The sequence below is a fragment of the Etheostoma cragini genome, chromosome 21, assembly GCF_013103735.1.
Source record: "Etheostoma cragini isolate CJK2018 chromosome 21, CSU_Ecrag_1.0, whole genome shotgun sequence".
Lineage (NCBI taxonomy): Eukaryota > Metazoa > Chordata > Actinopteri > Perciformes > Percidae > Etheostoma > Etheostoma cragini.
In genome coordinates, this window is record NC_048427.1 from 15,176,543 (window position 1) to 15,194,262 (window position 17,720).

Below are 17,720 nucleotides of genomic sequence, written 5' to 3' on the forward strand. Positions count from 1 at the left end.
CTTGACTATTGTTTAAATTGGTTTGATGTTCTGAAAAACTTAAGTGTGACAAACATGCAAAGGAACAGGAAATGAGGAAGGGGGCAAACACTTTTTCACACCACTGTATAATCTTAGGCACAAGCGAGCGGACAGCATCATCACAAAGACAACACGATTTTATAAGAGCTTCTTTCCAGCTGCAGTGAGACTTTTGGCCAAAACAAAATGAAAATATTTTGCTATGTGTAACGTAACATATCTGTGCAATACACCTTGCATCTTATTTATTTACTTATTTTTTAATAATAACTGTGCACTTTAATATCTTTATAAGGGGTTGTCTTTAGGGGCCAAGGGCAATATGCATTTATATTTTTTGCAATTTAGGAATGCAACTTATTTATTTTGATTGGTACTTTTTACTGGTTTTGTGAAATTTTATTTATTTTTAATGTAAATGCTTGATGTGTCTTTTTAAACTCAACTTGACTCTGAGTAACTACTGCACAAGAGTTCCTATGTGTGAAAACACAAAGGGCAAATAAAGTTCTTGAATCTTGAATCTTGAATAATGACACACAGCAAAGGGCCGCAGGTTGGAGCCAAACCTGGGCTCGCTGCGTCGAGGAGTAACCCTCTTCATATGGGGGCCTTCTCCACCAACCGAGCTAACCGGGGGCCTGCAAGTTATTACATTTAAAGTAGCTCTGTTTTGTATCAATAATGTACCTGAAAAAGGGGAGAAATAATCACGAGAGTCATACGGTTATGTTTCCTCACTGAGAACTTTAGTGTGATGAGGAAAAGACCACGACTTCCCTGGGAATTTGGGTGGAGACCAGAGCAATCGATCTCAGGCTCATAGATTAAGAGCATTTAGTAGATCACAGAGTAACACTTTTACCCTTAAATTAGGCAATACAAAATTAAGCAATCAATATAATGTTACTTATTCCTCTTACAATTTTTACCCTTTGTACGCTTTTTAACACCATTATATGAATTTTATCAATCCTATGAACTAATACCAAATGCATGATCTTTTTACCCTTAAATGTTTTGGGATCCTCACATACGATGAGCTTACAAATGCTTTTCAGTGTACAACAGGCTATGAGTTTTTCCTTTTAACCTGTCACACTCTCACCGACAAAATAAATTTTGTCCCAACCTTACCAACATTGTCTTCTTAAACAGTCTCTTCTGCACTGGACCTAGAAAATCCTCTTCTTTAAGCTAGTACTTGAGCAGAGGTCAACGGTCACAGTTCAAGTTATTTTCACAGTCCATAACTGTTGAACAGCTGTATAAACTGTCCACAAGTAGTCTTTTCTCACACTTTACTTCAACAGTCCATAAGTTTTAATGATCTAGACACAACATCAGCTTACATCTTTATGTAGATGATTCACAAATCTACCTGCCCATCAAGAGAAATGATGGTAGTTCTTTAGCAAGATTAGTTGACTGTTTTAATGATATTAAAGCCTGGATGGCCTTACATTTTTTTAAATTCAACGAGAGTAAAACTGAGGTCATGGCTTTTAGACCCAGTGGCACCTCTGATGTGTCACAAATAGACCTGGGCATTTTTCAACCTTATGTTAAGTCTGTTGTAACAAACGTTGGTGTAAAAATGGATTGTGATTTTAAAATGGAGAAGCCAATCAATTCTGTTGTGAAAGCAAGTTTCTTTCAATTTAGGCTTCTTACCAAGCTTAAGGCCTTTTTGTCCTTCACAGACTTTGAGAGGGTTGTACATGCATTTATTACAACACGCCTTGATTATTGTAATGCTCTGTATGTAGGTGTTAGCCAGGCCTCCCTCTCTCGACTACAACTGCTTAAAAATGCTGCTGCTCGTCTCCTTATTGGGACTCGTAAGCGGGATCACATCACCCTTGTCCTTGCCTCTCTTCACTGGCTCCCAGTTAATTTTAGGATTCATTTCAAGATTTTATTGTTTGTTTTTGAAGCCCTTCATAGACTAGCTCCAGTCTACATCACTGATCTGTTGAAGCCATATTCTCCTTCAAGGTCATTAAGGTCTGCAAACCAGTCTCTTCTCGTTGTCCCTAAAACACAGCTCAAGAGCAGAGGGGATCAAGCTTTCTCAGCCGCAGCCCCGAGACTTTGGAATGACTTGCCTCTTCATGTTAGATTGGCCCCTAGTTTACCGGTTTTTAAATCGCGACTAAAACAAATTTTTATTTCCTGGCTTTCAATCCAGCATGGGAACTGTATGTTGTATTTGTCTGGTGTTGTATTCTGTCTATTAATTACCAGTCCTGGTAAAGGGTAGAAGGGAAACATCTGTGGTTGTGGCTGGAAACTGTAGCAGATCGATTTGGCCCAGACCACCGGGTGCTCACTGGATTCTTTTTGGAAGTGGAAGGCAACAAAGGTGGGGAGAAATCAGAAGCAAGGATGCCGGTCGGGCCTGCTAGCGCGGCTAAGGGAACTACCACATAAATCAACGTTAGCAAGCCTCCTGTTCACCAACTACCAGATCGATCAAAATCAAAAGGGATGAGCTACTTATACACGGAACTGCTGCGTGGTGATTCTCACGGAAGCCTGGCTAGCAGAGTAACAGAGTGAGCTAGCTACCGGCAGGATAGAGACAGGGTTGGTGAATTTAAACAATGTCTAAGTTGAAAACACATATTGTTGTCACATAAGGGCCCTGTTCATGTTGCACAGATGTTGATGAAAACATGACCAACAAACGTTCTTTTGGATTTCAGTTGTCTTTTTATTGTGTCTCACCACTGGAATTGATACAACCGAAACAGGCCCACGTAGCATGATGGACTTACAGTAATTTCCATGCACAATGAGGACAATGCATGAGGGGTTTCTGAGCAAGCAACAATTGGATTACTATACAATGGTGCCAATTCCAAAACTCAAAATACATGAATAGCCAAATTAGTTTAAAAACGTTTATGTGTGTGTTTACTTTTACTTCAAAAATCTAATTTAAAGTAAAGTTGTTTTGATGTTTAAACTGATCTTTGACACAAAAGAATTCACACCCATGCCTTAAAATAATCAACTTCTCAGCACCATTCATTCTCAAAACCTTCAGCATCTAGAGTAATCCTACTGTTGAACATTACAAACAGGCTAGAAAGGTTTTTAGATAATGAATACGAGATTACAATATGTCCTCAAGCTTCTTACTAGTACTTACACTTCATTTCTTAAACAAGTCTTAATTCTAAATCTTGAAACTATTTGGCTGCCAAAGCAAAAGTGACATGTTAACCCCCCCCCTGGCTTTGTTCAGGATGTAGTTTTCTGGCCTGCAAAGTGCTTGTTGAAGATGCCCTTGGCTGTCTCGAGGGCGGCGTCAGCTGGAACGGGTATGTGAGGTGCAATGCCAGCTCCCTCCCAGGCTGGCCCGGCAGTGGTATCAGAGTGAATGGTGGGGATGCTGAGGAAGATGTCGGTCTCACCAACACGGAAGGTCTCTGGTGGGTGGGAGGCCCCGGCGGTTGTCTCTCCGATGATCATAGCACGGCCAAGCTTCTTCATTATGTAAACAAACTCCTCTGCGGCGCCGGCAGTTGCTCCGCTGGTCAGGATGATCAAGCTCTTCTTGGAGCCGTACCTTGTGCCTTAGGAAGAAGATAAAAAGGAGGCAGAAGAGGGTTAAAACTGAGAGGTGGAAGGAGTAGAGAATGGATGAATAGTGAAAGGGCCAATGTTCAATGTTCAAGGAAGGAAGTGGCAAGGACTCATGGGTGAACATCATGGTACGATTATGAAAGTGACTTATGTAAAGAAAAAAGTTGAAGGGTGAAGCAATCACACCTCATTTTCAAAGGAATGCAAAAAAACAGATTAGCATTGGAAAATAAAGCTTTCTTGTTAACAAAAGCTGCTTTGAACAGTGAATTGGCAAACCAGAACAACATCTATTACCCATCACTTATATAAACAAGAATTAGGTATTACATCCAGACAGCTTGATGGCTTATTGGGTGAATTGGACAGTTCATCTTGAAAGAAAACATGCTTCTATGTTCTTGTATTCCTGAACTTGCATGTAACTGATTTTTGGCCATTTGGGTGCATTGAAAACACCGTAAACACAACACTGCCAAACTTGTTCACAAACAATTGCTAATTTTACCCATCGGGCAAATACGGAACAATGTTAGCATTCATTTGAAGTTGTGTGTCTGGCCACCTGGGGAATTTGAGGCCACTAAAACTTTCTTTTTAGTTTCCAAGAAACTTCTACCAGCTACAAGCTTAGTCGGTTGCTAACAGGTACCTATTAACACGCTATACACAATGAGTAAAATGAATTGACTTGAATAATATTCTTGTTTAAATTACCAGTGAGTTCAGGCAGGGTGTGCAGCTCTGTGATGGTTCCGGAGGGTCTGTTGTAAAGCTTGTCAAGCACAATCTGCTTGTCCCCATCAAAGAAATACGAGCAGAAGCCTGCAATGGCTGTTGTAGGGCCACCAAGGTTGTTTCTGCAAAAACAGTTGAAGAACAATTTTTTAAATTGTCGTTTTTTAACTTTTTAGTATTGCACGCAATGATGAAACATACATGGTTTGTCAAGATATTTTTAAGTAAGAGTTGAAATTGGTTTATCAGTAGGTAAATAAATATATCCTCAAAAACATGTTTGCGAACTAAGTCCTCTATATTTAGTCATGGACTAATGAGCATTAGCAGCTTTATTGGATAATTTGTTTACCAAAATGGACACACTGCATTTTGAGTAGAAGCTCTGACTTGCTTCCTCAACAGGATTACCCACCTGAGGTCAACAATCATAGCGTCAGTGTTGACAACTTTGTTCCAGACGTGCTCAACAATAATCTGAGCAATGGCTTTGACCTCCTCAAAGTCTCCGAACATGTCAAAGCGCAGGTAGCCGATGTTGTTCTCAAATATGTCAGTGTGGAAGGAGACTTTGATCAGCTCAATGTACATCTCTGGAGAATAATCCTGTGGTAGATGAACAAACAAGAATTTGCATGTATGTATATATATATATATGTATCCCTAAGTGAACAAGTCACTTTTAATATAATATATAAAATATATTTGAATTGCAGCATATTACAAATGTTTCCAAATGTATAATATTGATGTCATATCTTTCATGGACCAGTCATGTTTATTCAGTGAAATACAAAATCCTCTGTGTTAATTTGACTGTATGTGGGGGTTATGTAAGGGCTCCAGATGGTACAAAACGCCACAGCGTGTCTTTTAACTGGCACACGTAAACACAAGGACTTTCCCCCCATTTTTGCTTTCCCTGGCTGCCCGTACAGTTTAGGATCCACTTTAAAATTCTTTTATTGACTTTTAAATCCCTTAATTGTCTTGCCCCACCCTACATCTCTGAGCGGCTACACCCTTATATATTTTTGTTCTCATGTTTAATTTTTCTTGTTTGTCTTTTTTTTGTATTGTATTTTATGTATTTTATTACACAGCACATTTATCTACTGTGATTTCTTAAGTGCTGTGCAAGAAAAACGTGATTAATTGATTGATTCAAAGCGAAAAAAGCATTTTGACAAATAATTGAAAGTTAAAGATACTTTCACAATCAGAAATCTTATGTACAAAAGGTCTCACCATGGGTGGCAGTGCTGGGGTGTTGTGGGTGGTCTTCAGGCTCTTGTCTCCAGACAGGGTCTTCAGATCAGCGGACAACTTAACCTCCAGACTCTCTTTGGAGACAACCGTGCTGTACTCGCCGTTTGCCAGGAGCCCTTTTAACTTTTCTGCAACATTAGCACCAATATCTTCAAAAGCGTAGTTGTCTGCAATCAGGGTTGCTGATCCCTCGATTATGGCATGAACTTGGGCACGGAGGTTGACAATCTTGATGGCGGTAGCGAGGGCATCCTCAGCGTTTACCTCCACATCAGGGGTCACGCCTTTTACCTCCCAGGAGGAGTGGGTGATGGGGTTCACGGACTTTGCGGTTGGCACCGAAATGTAGAAGTCACTGTCGGCCACTCTGATTTTATCGACCTTCATAGAGCCCCCAGCGGTCTTCTCGCCCACAATGGTGGCTCTCTTCAGGTTCTGGAGGCAGTAGGCAACATCCTCTGCAATGCCCTTGGTGTTTTTGCTGGTGAGGATAATGAGGGGTTTGGTAATGTCATATCTGTCCCCCAGAAGTGTTGACATAGAAAGCACCTTAGTGGTAGTGTTTGAGGGACGGTCGTAGATGCTGTCAATGTGAATCGTAGGCTCGGCTGCGGTGAAGTAAGACACGATGTAGGAAACTCCTGTAATGTCCCCACTGCTGGTGTAGCGCAAGTCAAAGATGAGACCTGAGGTTGGCAGGATTTTATTCCAGACCAGGTCTAGAAGCACATGGCCAACCTTGTCAGCAACCTCCTCCCCAAGGATGTGATCGATCCTCAGGTAGCCAATGTTTCCCTCAAGAATGTCGAGCTTGATCGAGGTCTGGAGGACGGAAATGAGCTGATCAGGGGGCAAGGGTGGCATCTTCGGGGGAACCACAGGGACGTAGTTTGGCTCATAGGAGACCATCAATCGTGGGTCACTGACTGTGGTCTGGAATCCAGCACTGAGGATATTAGCCAATGTTTCAGCGTCTGGGATGTTGAGAATCTCTGTGTTGCTGCTGGCGGCTTCAATTGCCTCTTTCATACCCACCAGCTTCTCTGGTGAGCAGTAATTGTCCATGACAATTTTTGCCATATCTACGATGAGTCCAGGAGCAAACGAGGCATGGATAAAGAAAACATTCCCCAAAACTAGCAGAGGTGCTATCAGGACGATAGCCTTTGCCATTTTGGTCAGTTTAGTCGGACAAAAAGTGAGTAGATGGGAAGTGGAGGTTGTTGAGCCGAGGAGGTTCTTCGTCAAATGGCACTGTTTTGGCTGCAAGGTTTCTGTTAACACACACATAAGAGGATTTACCCCATAATAAACCTCAAATCGTATTATCCTAAGTGCTTCGGTAAGACAATAATAACCTAGACATGAATGTGTAGTAACAAGGAGGTGTTGCTAAAAGTAATAGTCTCACATTTACCCAAGTAAGTTTGAACACCTATTTAAAGCTACCTGGGTCAAATAAGTCAAGCTTTGTTCCTTGGTTGGTTGGTTCACTTGTTAAGCCTCTTGGTGTCAGTATCTATAAGGGTAAATCATTGATGTGGGACTTTCATTCCATTTTATTTTACATAAAAACATGTCAAACTTTTTTTTTTAAAGCATGTGAAAACTCATAATTCCACATAATTCAACACAAAACTTAAAGTTTAGCTCATTTGTTAATAATGTCTGGAAAGTGAATTGAATGATATAATTAAAATAAGTCCACCAATAACAACAGAATTATTTTATTGTCTCAAATGGTTCACATTTGAAAGCATCTGGTAGTGGTATTCTCACTTGCAGTGGTGAAGGGAACGCCAAGATTCAGTTTAGGTTTGTGTGACACTTACTCCCTCTGCTGTTAGTTTTGCAGCAAAGAAACAGGAAAGCTGAAACATTATTACAGCATACTTAAAAACTACAATGCAAAGGAATTAAGCAAACAATAAAGACATGTAGCAAAGAAATAAGAAATTATCCAACGTAATGACAACAACAATGATCAACACACATTTACTTAATGACCAATTAATTTTTAATGCATTAATAATATGGGTCAACAGAATGTTGACCCCATAACGGATTTAAAGACATTTAAAATGTAATTTAAAAATAAATAACAGAAAATATTAAAATAGAAGAGACAAGGGCAATTTCACATGATACAAATTAAAATAAACAGGTGGGATGATGTAATGGCTAAATAATCTAAATTATATAATAAGTATGTGCAATGTAATTTACTTCAAGAAACACTGATGTTTGGTGCATTTTATTAATAGGAAGGCTTTCACAATACACACACACAACACAATAATTTTTCACTGTTCCCACTGTATTGAGGCTATTGTAATTTCAATGGTTTATCACACATCACAGTACATAATCTTCATTGTTTTTAATGTCAGCGTAGTTAAGTAGATTTTGAGGTTTTATCCTATCCACAGCTAATACCTTCCGAATATACATTCCACCCAGGACCAAGCGCCTGACCTAGGGTGACGGAGCCTTCTCCATAACAGCCCCCTCCCTCTGGAACTCTCTCCCCAAACACATCCATGACAGCACCGATTAATCCATGTTTAAATCAAAATTCACCTTGTAAAGGGCTTTTAATGTTTATTTTAATCTGTGTGGATTTCTTTTCTTTTTTTTATTCTCCAAAGGGTCTAAGTGTTGCAAAAAGTGATATTTAAATAAAATGCATAATTGTTATGATTACATTGAATCCATACTCACTCAGTACACACCTTTCTGGATAGAAGCATCAGCTAAACACCTCAAAGGTATAATGTCATAGCAGAGACTGGCCGGTCTGGGTTTCTGTAAATATCACAAAGGCCGCAATTTGCACACATAAAAAGTTGACTTAGATGGGGCGGCTGTGGCTCAGTGCTAGAGTAGTTGTCTGCCAATCGGAAGGTTGGGGGTTCAATCCCTTGCCCTGCAGTCCCATGTTGAAGTGTGCTTGGGCAAGACACTGAACCCCAAGTTTTCCCCGATGCTGCGCACAGTGTGTGAATGTTTATCTGATGAGCAGATGGCACCTTGTACGGCAGCCTCGGCCACAGTGTATGAATGGTGAATGTTTCCTTTATGATGTAAAAGCGCTTTGAATAGTTGTTAAGACTAGAAAAGCGCCATTTAAATATAGCACATTTACATGTTGAAGTGGTAGCTAAACATACAAAAAAAATTAACTAATAGTTTTAATAGGAAGCTAGAATACTATTTTCCTTGCGCTCTCATCAAGTGACTTGCTGCTATGAGTCTCTGTGCGACAGTAAGAGCGTAATTTGTCGAGGCAGTAACATGAGGCTCAACCCCTGAAATGCTCCACTCTTTCCCAGTGACTGCACTCAACACAAGCTGGTTAGGAATTGAAGCGTACAGGACGCTGTCCCTGATCTGATAGGTTCCACTCGATAGAGATCCTCCGATTGTTGGCTCTCCAATGATTGTGGCTCTATTTAAGTCCTTCATAGAGTGGGTGAACACTTCGGCTGCTGACCCTGTCATCTGACTGGTGAGGATGTAGACATCCTTGGAGGACCCGTACCTTGGACCTCTGACTTGAGGCAATGTCATGACTTTTGTAATGGTGGATTTGTTGCTGTCAATGACAGTGTAAAGATGCCGCAATGGTTGAGCATCAAAGAAGTAGGTGCATATTAGGGGAATTGCTGTTGAATATCCACCAGTGTTGTACCTCATGTCAATTATAAGGGCATCTGTGTTTACTATCTTGCTCCACACTAATTTTATCAGTTGTGGTCCAATGGCTTTTACCACCTCCACATCTGCCATCATGTTAAACCTTACATACCCAACATTACCTGGCAGAAGCTCAATTTTAAACAAAGCGTCAATAATGTATCCCACTTCTTCCGTGGTAGGGATTTTTGGGGTGTCGTGAAGCAACTCTGGCTCAACATCGCAATGGAAGACGTGGAGGCGGTGATCTCCTGAAGTCTCTTGGAGGTCTGCCGTTAACTGAAATGCCAAAGATTCAAAGTCAACAATTGCCCGGTATATTCCTTCAGCCCATTTGGTCAAAAGTACCTTGCTGGCCATTTTTGCAACTTCATGAATTGTGTAGTGTTTTTCAAACAGTTCCCCAGTTCCCTCTATGAGGAACTTGAGCCCTTGGTGAAAATCTGCAATCTCATAAACATGCTCCACAGCTTCCTCGGCTAGAGCAATAGCATCGGGGACCACACCACCTCCCAGCCAGCATTCACCATTGTTGTCTACAAAGTTGATGAAAGGGACAGTGATTGCAATAGCCATTCCCTCTATTTGGAACGACTTTGAGTGCATCAGGGTACCAGATGTAATTTCCCCAATGACTGTGCCCCGATGAAGTGACTGTATCAGGTAAGCAAACTCTTCGCCGGTGCTTGCTGTGTCGTAGCTTGTCAACACGTAAACTCCACGTTTGGAACCATAGGTCGGGCCAGCAATTTGAGGCAGAGAGTCATATTTGGTTGTCATGTTCTGAATTTGGTCATATATTGTGAAAAAATGATGCTTCTGGGAAGTGTCCTGCAGATAGGACAGTATGAGGGCTCGAGAGGTAGAGGATCCACCAGTGTTATAGCGTAGATCAATAATCAGGTTATTAGTCTCTTTGAGGGGCTCCCATATCTTTTTAGCCATGAGCTCTTCTAATTTAGCCCCTGCATATGACTTGAAAAACTTGCCTATGTGGAGATAGCCAGTATTGTTTAGGAGAATTTCCACTTTAATCGTATCTACAAGTTTTTTCAATGATTCCAAATCATCTGGAATGTTTTCAAGCTCAGGGTCCTCCTCTAGTATGGCAGCAATACCTTGCATGTATTTGATTATCAGTCGTGGATCTTCAGACACAGACTGGAGGTCCTGGTTAAGTCTGACTGCTAGGTCCTCCTCAGATATGTCAGTGAAAACATAGAACCTCCTGATCACATCAGCGATACTCTGCACCACTTTTGGAATGGCACTCCTTACAGCCAGAAGGGACTTGGCTTTTGCGACAGCTTCCTTGGCAAGGACGTTGACTGTTGGGGAAACACCACTCACTTCCCAGCTATGGCCTATGATTGGATTAACTGATCTCGCCACAGGAACTGTTATGTAGAAATCCGAATGAAGGATCCTAATCTTTTGGACTTTTACTGACCCACCAGCAGACCTTTCCCCAACTGTAATGGCCCTCTTTAGGCTTTTTAATGTATATGCCACTGCCTCAGCAGCCCCCATGGTACGCTTACTGGTCAAAATAATCAAGTCTTTCTTCTTTCCATACCTTTCCCCCATTATTGAGGGCATGGTCCACAGCTCAATAGTTGTATTTAAGGGCCTGTCATACACAGTGTCAATATGAACGAGAGGCTCAGGGTCTGAGAAATAGGAGATTATAAAGGGAACTCCAGACAATTCTCCATCTGTGCTATACCTCAGGTCCAAGATCAGTGAGGATGTGTGAGCAACTTTGTCCCAGATGTTGTCCCTCAGCAGGGAGCCAAGCTTTGTAGCTGTCTCCTCCCCAATGATCCGATCCATCCGCAAATATCCAATGTTGTTGTCCAGGATGTCCAGCTTGACAGAGTTTCTTACCAGCCAGATCAGTTGCTCTATGGGCAGAGAGGGCAGCATCTGTGGCATCCCCGGGATGAAATTGGGCTCATATGACACAGTCAACCTAGGATCATTCAGTGCCCCTTGTACTCCGTTTGTGAGCACAGAGGCCAGGGTCTTCCTATCTGAAATCTGCAGGATTTCTCCACTGTTGATCGCTTGTTGGATAGCTTTCTCCATCCCAACTAGGTTCTCAGGAAAGCAGTAGTTTTCCAAAAGAATCTTGGCCATTTCTAACACCAGGGCGGGCTGGAATGATGAGTTGACAGAAAGTGTACATAAAAAAAGAATCAACGGCAGTGGTGGTGTGTGATTTGTCATCGTGGATGTCTTCATTACCACTGATGGAAAGAGAGCTACTTTTTTCCACTGGGCTGCATTTGTTCAATTGTTTTTGGTGAGGTTTTTGTAGGAGGGAACACTGTCACTGTTGTGGGTTTTTTGGACAACGACGACATCAATGACATAAGAAGCTTTTGTCCCCAATAAACCTTTAATCGCATTATCTGTGGTGCTTCGGCCTGTAGATAATAACAGACAAAATGAAAAGTGGGAATTCTGAGCTTGTACGGTTTAAAATCTTTTCCTAAACAAGCACAGTGCATGTTTAATGTACTTGACATGATTTTTTACTACTATTATCTTATTTAGGCTTGAATTACAGTCTGCGTCCTATCCAAATTCACCACGTTATCTTATTTACATTGAAACCACCTCAACTTTTCTTTTAGATACAAAACTGGTCCCAGGGAGAGGTCAAACTTGTTTGGGGTGGACTGATTAATGTGAAAGCCTGCTCAGAAATTCTAACGTTCCCTCACTAACTCTCTCTCCATTGTCTGTTCTGAAAGCTTATGGTTGTGTATTTTGGTGCTGTTGGTAGCTTTAGGGGTCATGTCTAGGTTGCTCCACTGGTGACACGATTACACAGTTTGTAGACACGTGGCAAAGCCTTCTTAAAACACATGCAGGATCAGAATTGGTTGAAAAAGAACATACCCACACTCTGGATATGGAAACAAAAGGTTGATTGGAAAGACTTTTGGATGGATGAATGCTAAATTATTTGCTTATTCTACTTTTTCCCATGCGTTCTCTCTCTTTTTTTAAATATTGTTTGCTGTGGTAATTTCTTCTGTATTTTTGAAATTAATTATATCTTCTCATTTTTTGGATTGTGAAACAAAGAAAGTGCCCATGTGAATAATACTTAAATGCACATTTAATTTCAATTTAATTTCACTTTTTGCTGAAGTAATGAATCTTCATAAGCTGACCATGAACCTGACATCCAAAAGGGCCCTGTGTGACCCTGATCCAAAAGATTTTGCAGCTCAGAATTATGCAGCCAAACATCATCTCTTTTCAAATGTTAGTCTGTGTTCTGCTAATCTCCATGTCTTAACTTTTAATACCCCCTCGCGCCTTACATAATACAATCCCCAAGACACCACTCAAGACTTTCAAACAACGTCTTGTGTCATACTTTGCCCTTTACGACAGTGAACAAACATTTTAAGTGTGGAATTGAAACTGCAAAAACATTCTCTGAATACAGGGGTGCTCTGTTGGTTGAAATAATCTTATTGGATACTTTATCAGTAGGCAACAACAGCTACACACTAGCTATCTGCTAGTTAGCCTGCAACGTTATAAATTCATTAAAAACACTCTGGTCCACAACTTTACCACTTTGGTCTGCTCTCATCAGCGTCATTTCCAGACATAGAGGGCAAGTGTTTTTATTGAAAACGCCGACAAAAAATCCTAGGCCGATACGCTACCTCTCTAGCACCAAACAGCAGACTGACAAAGTTAGCAACTAGCTTGTAAACATAGCATAGCACTTTCCCCTCAGGAGAGAGCAAATCAGAAGTAAAAGGTCAGTGAATACTGGAGGAACAGAAATGTGAATGCTAATGTTTCTGTGTCTTATCAATGTCTAAATAATCATTAACATTAGCCATCTCAACTTGTAACGTTTGTGTTTACAGTTGTTGTTGTGCTGCTCACGAGTGGACAGAAAAAAACAACCAACGCAGGCTCAAGAGGTAATACTCCTAATCCAGACATTTTAAATTGGCTCGGTTGTCACATGCTGTTAAGGACTGGGAGTACATCTTATGGGGAAAATGTCAACTGAGCCGATTATTTTCCTGGACATGGAAATGGGATTGCCTGCCTTGTTATTAGTTAACAGATTTGGATTGAGTGGAATTAGTTTGTTAAATTCATATGCACATGTTTTTACAAGTCAGCCTCTGATTAGTTTATCTGTGATTTGACCACCAACAAACAACAGTTACATATATGTTCATGTCATTTGAGTGACTTAACAGACGAGTCAACGTTTGGTAATGCAGGATTGTGCCCTGTGTTGGATGGTGTGAATAACATACAGTACAGCCTACATGAAAACAATATTCATGACTTTTTGCACCCAACCTTTTTCACATTAAATACCAAATACCAAATACCCAAAAATATCTTAATTCACGGGATTCCTGATTACACGTGTAAAAATAACAGTCACAAAGTAAAACAGTACAACATTGAACTTTATAACCATTTTTAGTAGATAAATAAGTAAACACTTTAAATACTAATCTAAACCAATAGGACAGATGAGCTTATTCAGTATATAACCGCACCAGTTTAACATAGTCTGTCATTTGACTCTTTGTTGACCCAGTCACTGCCTAAGGGATTGAAAGACACACAGCTGTTTTCCCTATTATCATCTGCATCTAGCCAGCAGTGGGAGACAGATATAACTTACTGCTGGGACTCTATGTCCTTACTGCTGCTGCATTCATTTATGGGTGAAAACACACTAGAGGTTTGAAAAGAAATGCTAATTCAAATTTACAGACACGTCTGAGAATACCTTTTATACAGTATTTGAATGTACATATTGTGTACCTGGTTTAATTTCTTTCTTTCTTTCTTTCTTTCTTTCTGTCGCAACCAACTTGTTTAAGTGCATACCGCCACCTACTGTACCGAAATGTGTAACATCAAGGTTTATGTATAGGTTACAGTTCAATAATAAAAAAATAAAAAAATAAAGAAACCTGTATGTTACAATCTAATCCTGTAATTATAAAAAAGAATTAAAGAGAGATTTCCTGCACTCCCTGGAGACCTCACCCATCCCTTAAATCCCTTCTAACTTCCCTTTCGTTCTTTGATTCAGGACGCTCTCAATCAACTACCAGCTGCCACTGATTAGATTGATCAGGGGCCACCGATTAGATCTAATCGGTGGCCCCTGATCCATTTACAAAATCTTTCCTCTTTTCTCCACCTCCCTCCCTCTGTCTCAGAGTATCTCTGCACAACTCTGTTTAGCCTTTGTTTCCTTTATTTTTTACTTAATACATTGTTTTTGTTTCTTCATTCATGTTGCCTTCCTTGAGCGGCCATAATATAAATATAAATGTAAATGTAAACCTAAATGGAATGTATTTATATAGCGCTTTTCTAGTCTTAACTACTATTCAAAGCGCTTTTACATAGTACAGAAACCATGTAAAGCATAAGTTGCCTATTCATTTTTTTGCCATGTGTTGTTTTATTTTTTATTTCTTTGCCCTTGTATTCATTTTGTGTGTGTGTATGTTATGTAGCAGTTTGATAACTTAATTTGTTTTAAATACAATAGATTTTAAATAAATGAATGCCCATCACACTAAGTTTGTACAGTTGCTGTGTGTTGTTTGTTCAAATATATTTATTTGCTAACATATTTTGTATTATTGGGTAACAATTATTATACCATTGAATGAACCGCATACCAATTTATCATAGTATGACAAGAAAAGTTGTGAGAAAAGTCAAGATCACTGAGTTTCAAGCAAATATGTCTAAAAAAATCTTTATACTACTTTTTTTACCTAGTATTTATTATCAACTTTACCACATTTATTTCTTTAAATTTATATTCTTTAAATTGTATTTATATTAGTCAAAATCTGAATAAAAGTAGACAACCAGGACAGTTATATGACAGGCAATGCTTATATTTATTAGTTTGAAGCTGCAGATACAAGGTGTATAGCATCAGCTGAGGCTATAGAAAGTCAAAAATGTAGGAATTGGACAGAAAAAGACTTTTGTTCTTAAACTATTTAGTAAATGCAATAAATGCAGGATGAAATGGGAAACTTGAAAAAGGCTATTTTTGTGGCATGTTGATTCATTTTAGGGTAGCAAAGCTGCAGAAACAAAATGTAGACATTATAAGACATTCAGTACAATTAAAAAAAAACTCCTCAGCAATGTAGCATGCATATACAAGCTGAACACTGTACAAGTCTGTATGGCAGTGATTTAAACACTTATTAATAGTTATGTATTAAAAGGAGAATTCACGATATTTTTATGTTAATTTTGATTACTATAAATAGGTCAGCACTTTGGAGTGAAAAAAACCCGACCTGAATTGGTGCAGGCAACACTGAGTAGCTGTGGCTACGTGTACAAGCTTTAACTGAGCTAAAATGGCAGTCAACAGGGCAACTTTTACAGAGCCTTTGTGCCTCTTAACAGACACACAATGCAATTAATATGTCTGTACAACATGAACAGAAGGAATGGCGGGGACAAAGGCTGCCTGTCCGGCTAAAGAATCTACCACACAGATCGACCCTGCCAAGCCTCGATGATACACAAAATGGATGAGCTACAAATACAAATGGAACTGCTGCGTTATGATTTTCACAAAAGCCTGGCTGAGCACACTTATTAATAGCAGTTATCAGCGACACTGAATTTACCACACAGATCGACACTGCCAAGTCTCGATGAGCTACAAATGCAAAGGGGGTTAGCCTCTCCTCTCTAAGCGTATCTCCCGTGGCGCCATTTCACTACTACAAAGTCATCACCCGTCATTAGAATCCCATTGACCTCCATCTGAAGCGTTTAAAGACTCCATTTGTCTGTTGTTTATTTAAAAAAAACACCTCAATGTATAAAAGACTCCATTACCTTGCAGCTCATGTTATGGCTCGTAGCAGACGATTTTATAAAAATAGTAAAAAAACGGTGTCATAACTTGCTGTCGCATATTCGACAAATCACCATATTGTCAGGAAAGCTTGCAGAAAGTTTTGACTTACATTAGCTGTTTAGGTTTAATTACTTTGTTAACTAGTCGGTTAGGTAGTAGTAATTAGCCTGTTCCTATGTTATCTCCTTACATATAACCACGCTCTCCATCTGCTGATTGGGAATGATTGGGATTTCTCTTGCCACAGCTACCTGAAGACTTTCCGACAGGTTGCTCACGTCACATTTACGTTGTCAAGCTCAGTTGGAGGCTGCACGGTAACGCTCAGCCATCACCGGGAAAGTGCTTTAATATCCTTCACTGGTCTCCGTCCACAACAACGGGATCTGTTGGTCAATTTCTTTAAATGTCTAAGACAAATACACAGAGAACTGCTGCGTTGTAATTTTCACGAAAGCATGGCTGAACACACTTATCAATAGTAGCTAACAGCTAGCAGCTAGCTAGATTTAGCAGCTAACCAGGCTAGCAAGCTAACTACCAGCAAGAACAAGACAGGATAGGTGAAAAAAAACATTGTCTGACTTGAAAACGTATCTAGATGTCACGTAAGGGCCCTGTTCATGTTGTACAGACATATTAATTGCATTGTGTTTCTGTTAAGAGGCACAAAGGCACTGTGAAACTTGCACAGTTAACTCCCATTTTAGCTCAGTGGAAGCTTGTAAAAGTAGCTGCAGCTACTCAGTGTTGCCAGCACCGATTTAGGTCGGGTTTTTTGAATTGAAAGTACTGCCTTTTTTAAAGTTATCAAGATTAATTGATTTTGGTCGTAATTCTCCTTTAATATGAACAATTACACAGTTACAATGGTAATGCACAGATTTACATGCTGTAGCAAGATTTTTATCTAAAAAAAATATTTTATACTAGGTTAAATGGTAATCAAAGATGTCTATTAACAAAATGTATATAATTTTACTTTTTACATAATTTCCGTTCTGTTTTATATTATTTACTGCATAAAAATACAATTTTATAGGTATTGCCCAAAACCCTTAGATAAAAAACTGTGTACAGGCAAGCTTTTTATCTACAGTATTAAATACACAATGCAGAGATGTCTGTTTTGGTTTTCTGCTTGCTAGTTTTATATATAACATATAAATGATAAAAACATAATGTAAGCAAGGGCAAAAGGTTCCATTAGAATGCATTAAAGCATAAAGGTGTTGTGGACCCGTTGACGTGCTGCATTGCAGACATTAAACTATTTGAGTTTCAGACTTTTTTAAATGAGCAATTTGAAGGAATATCCAACTGTAAATGCTACATATCATTATTTCATGGCTACGGTGTCAAGAAGGTACTTATAGTTTATTTATTTTAAGCATTGCATGACCTTTATTAGATAGTCAGCCGTGCTAGCCGCTTGGCTCTAAGGATGGCAATGTCAGTTTGTTGGTTGGCCTGTTAACTG

General features: G+C 39.7%; 1 protein-coding gene across 1 annotated transcript; it reads right to left on the reverse strand.

Moving 5' to 3' along the window:
• Positions 1–1,179: 1,179 nt before the first annotated feature.
• rbp3 (retinol binding protein 3) lies at positions 1,180–11,567 on the reverse strand. The gene is made up of 7 exons (XM_034860849.1): positions 8,834–11,567; positions 7,939–7,948; positions 5,602–7,014; positions 4,769–4,959; positions 4,333–4,475; positions 2,945–3,605; positions 1,180–1,190 (listed from the first exon to the last, which is right to left on the reverse strand). The coding sequence occupies exons 1-6, from the start codon at positions 11,560–11,562 to the stop codon at positions 3,271–3,273; spliced, it is 4,821 nt and encodes a 1,606-aa protein (XP_034716740.1). The 5' UTR covers positions 11,563–11,567; the 3' UTR covers positions 1,180–1,190; positions 2,945–3,270.
• Positions 11,568–17,720: the final 6,153 nt, after the last annotated feature.

Coding starts and splice junctions, on each gene's coding strand:
- rbp3 (XM_034860849.1), bottom strand. CDS start 11,562: ATGAAGACATCCACGATGACAAATCACACACCACCACTGCCGTTGATT. Junction 4,476..4,768: donor GCTATGATTGTTGACCTCAG/GTGGGTAATCCT, acceptor CTGTTTTTGCAG/AAACAACCTTGGTGGCCCTA. Junction 3,606..4,332: donor CACCCTGCCTGAACTCACTG/GTAATTTAAACA, acceptor CTTCTTCCTAAG/GCACAAGGTACGGCTCCAAG.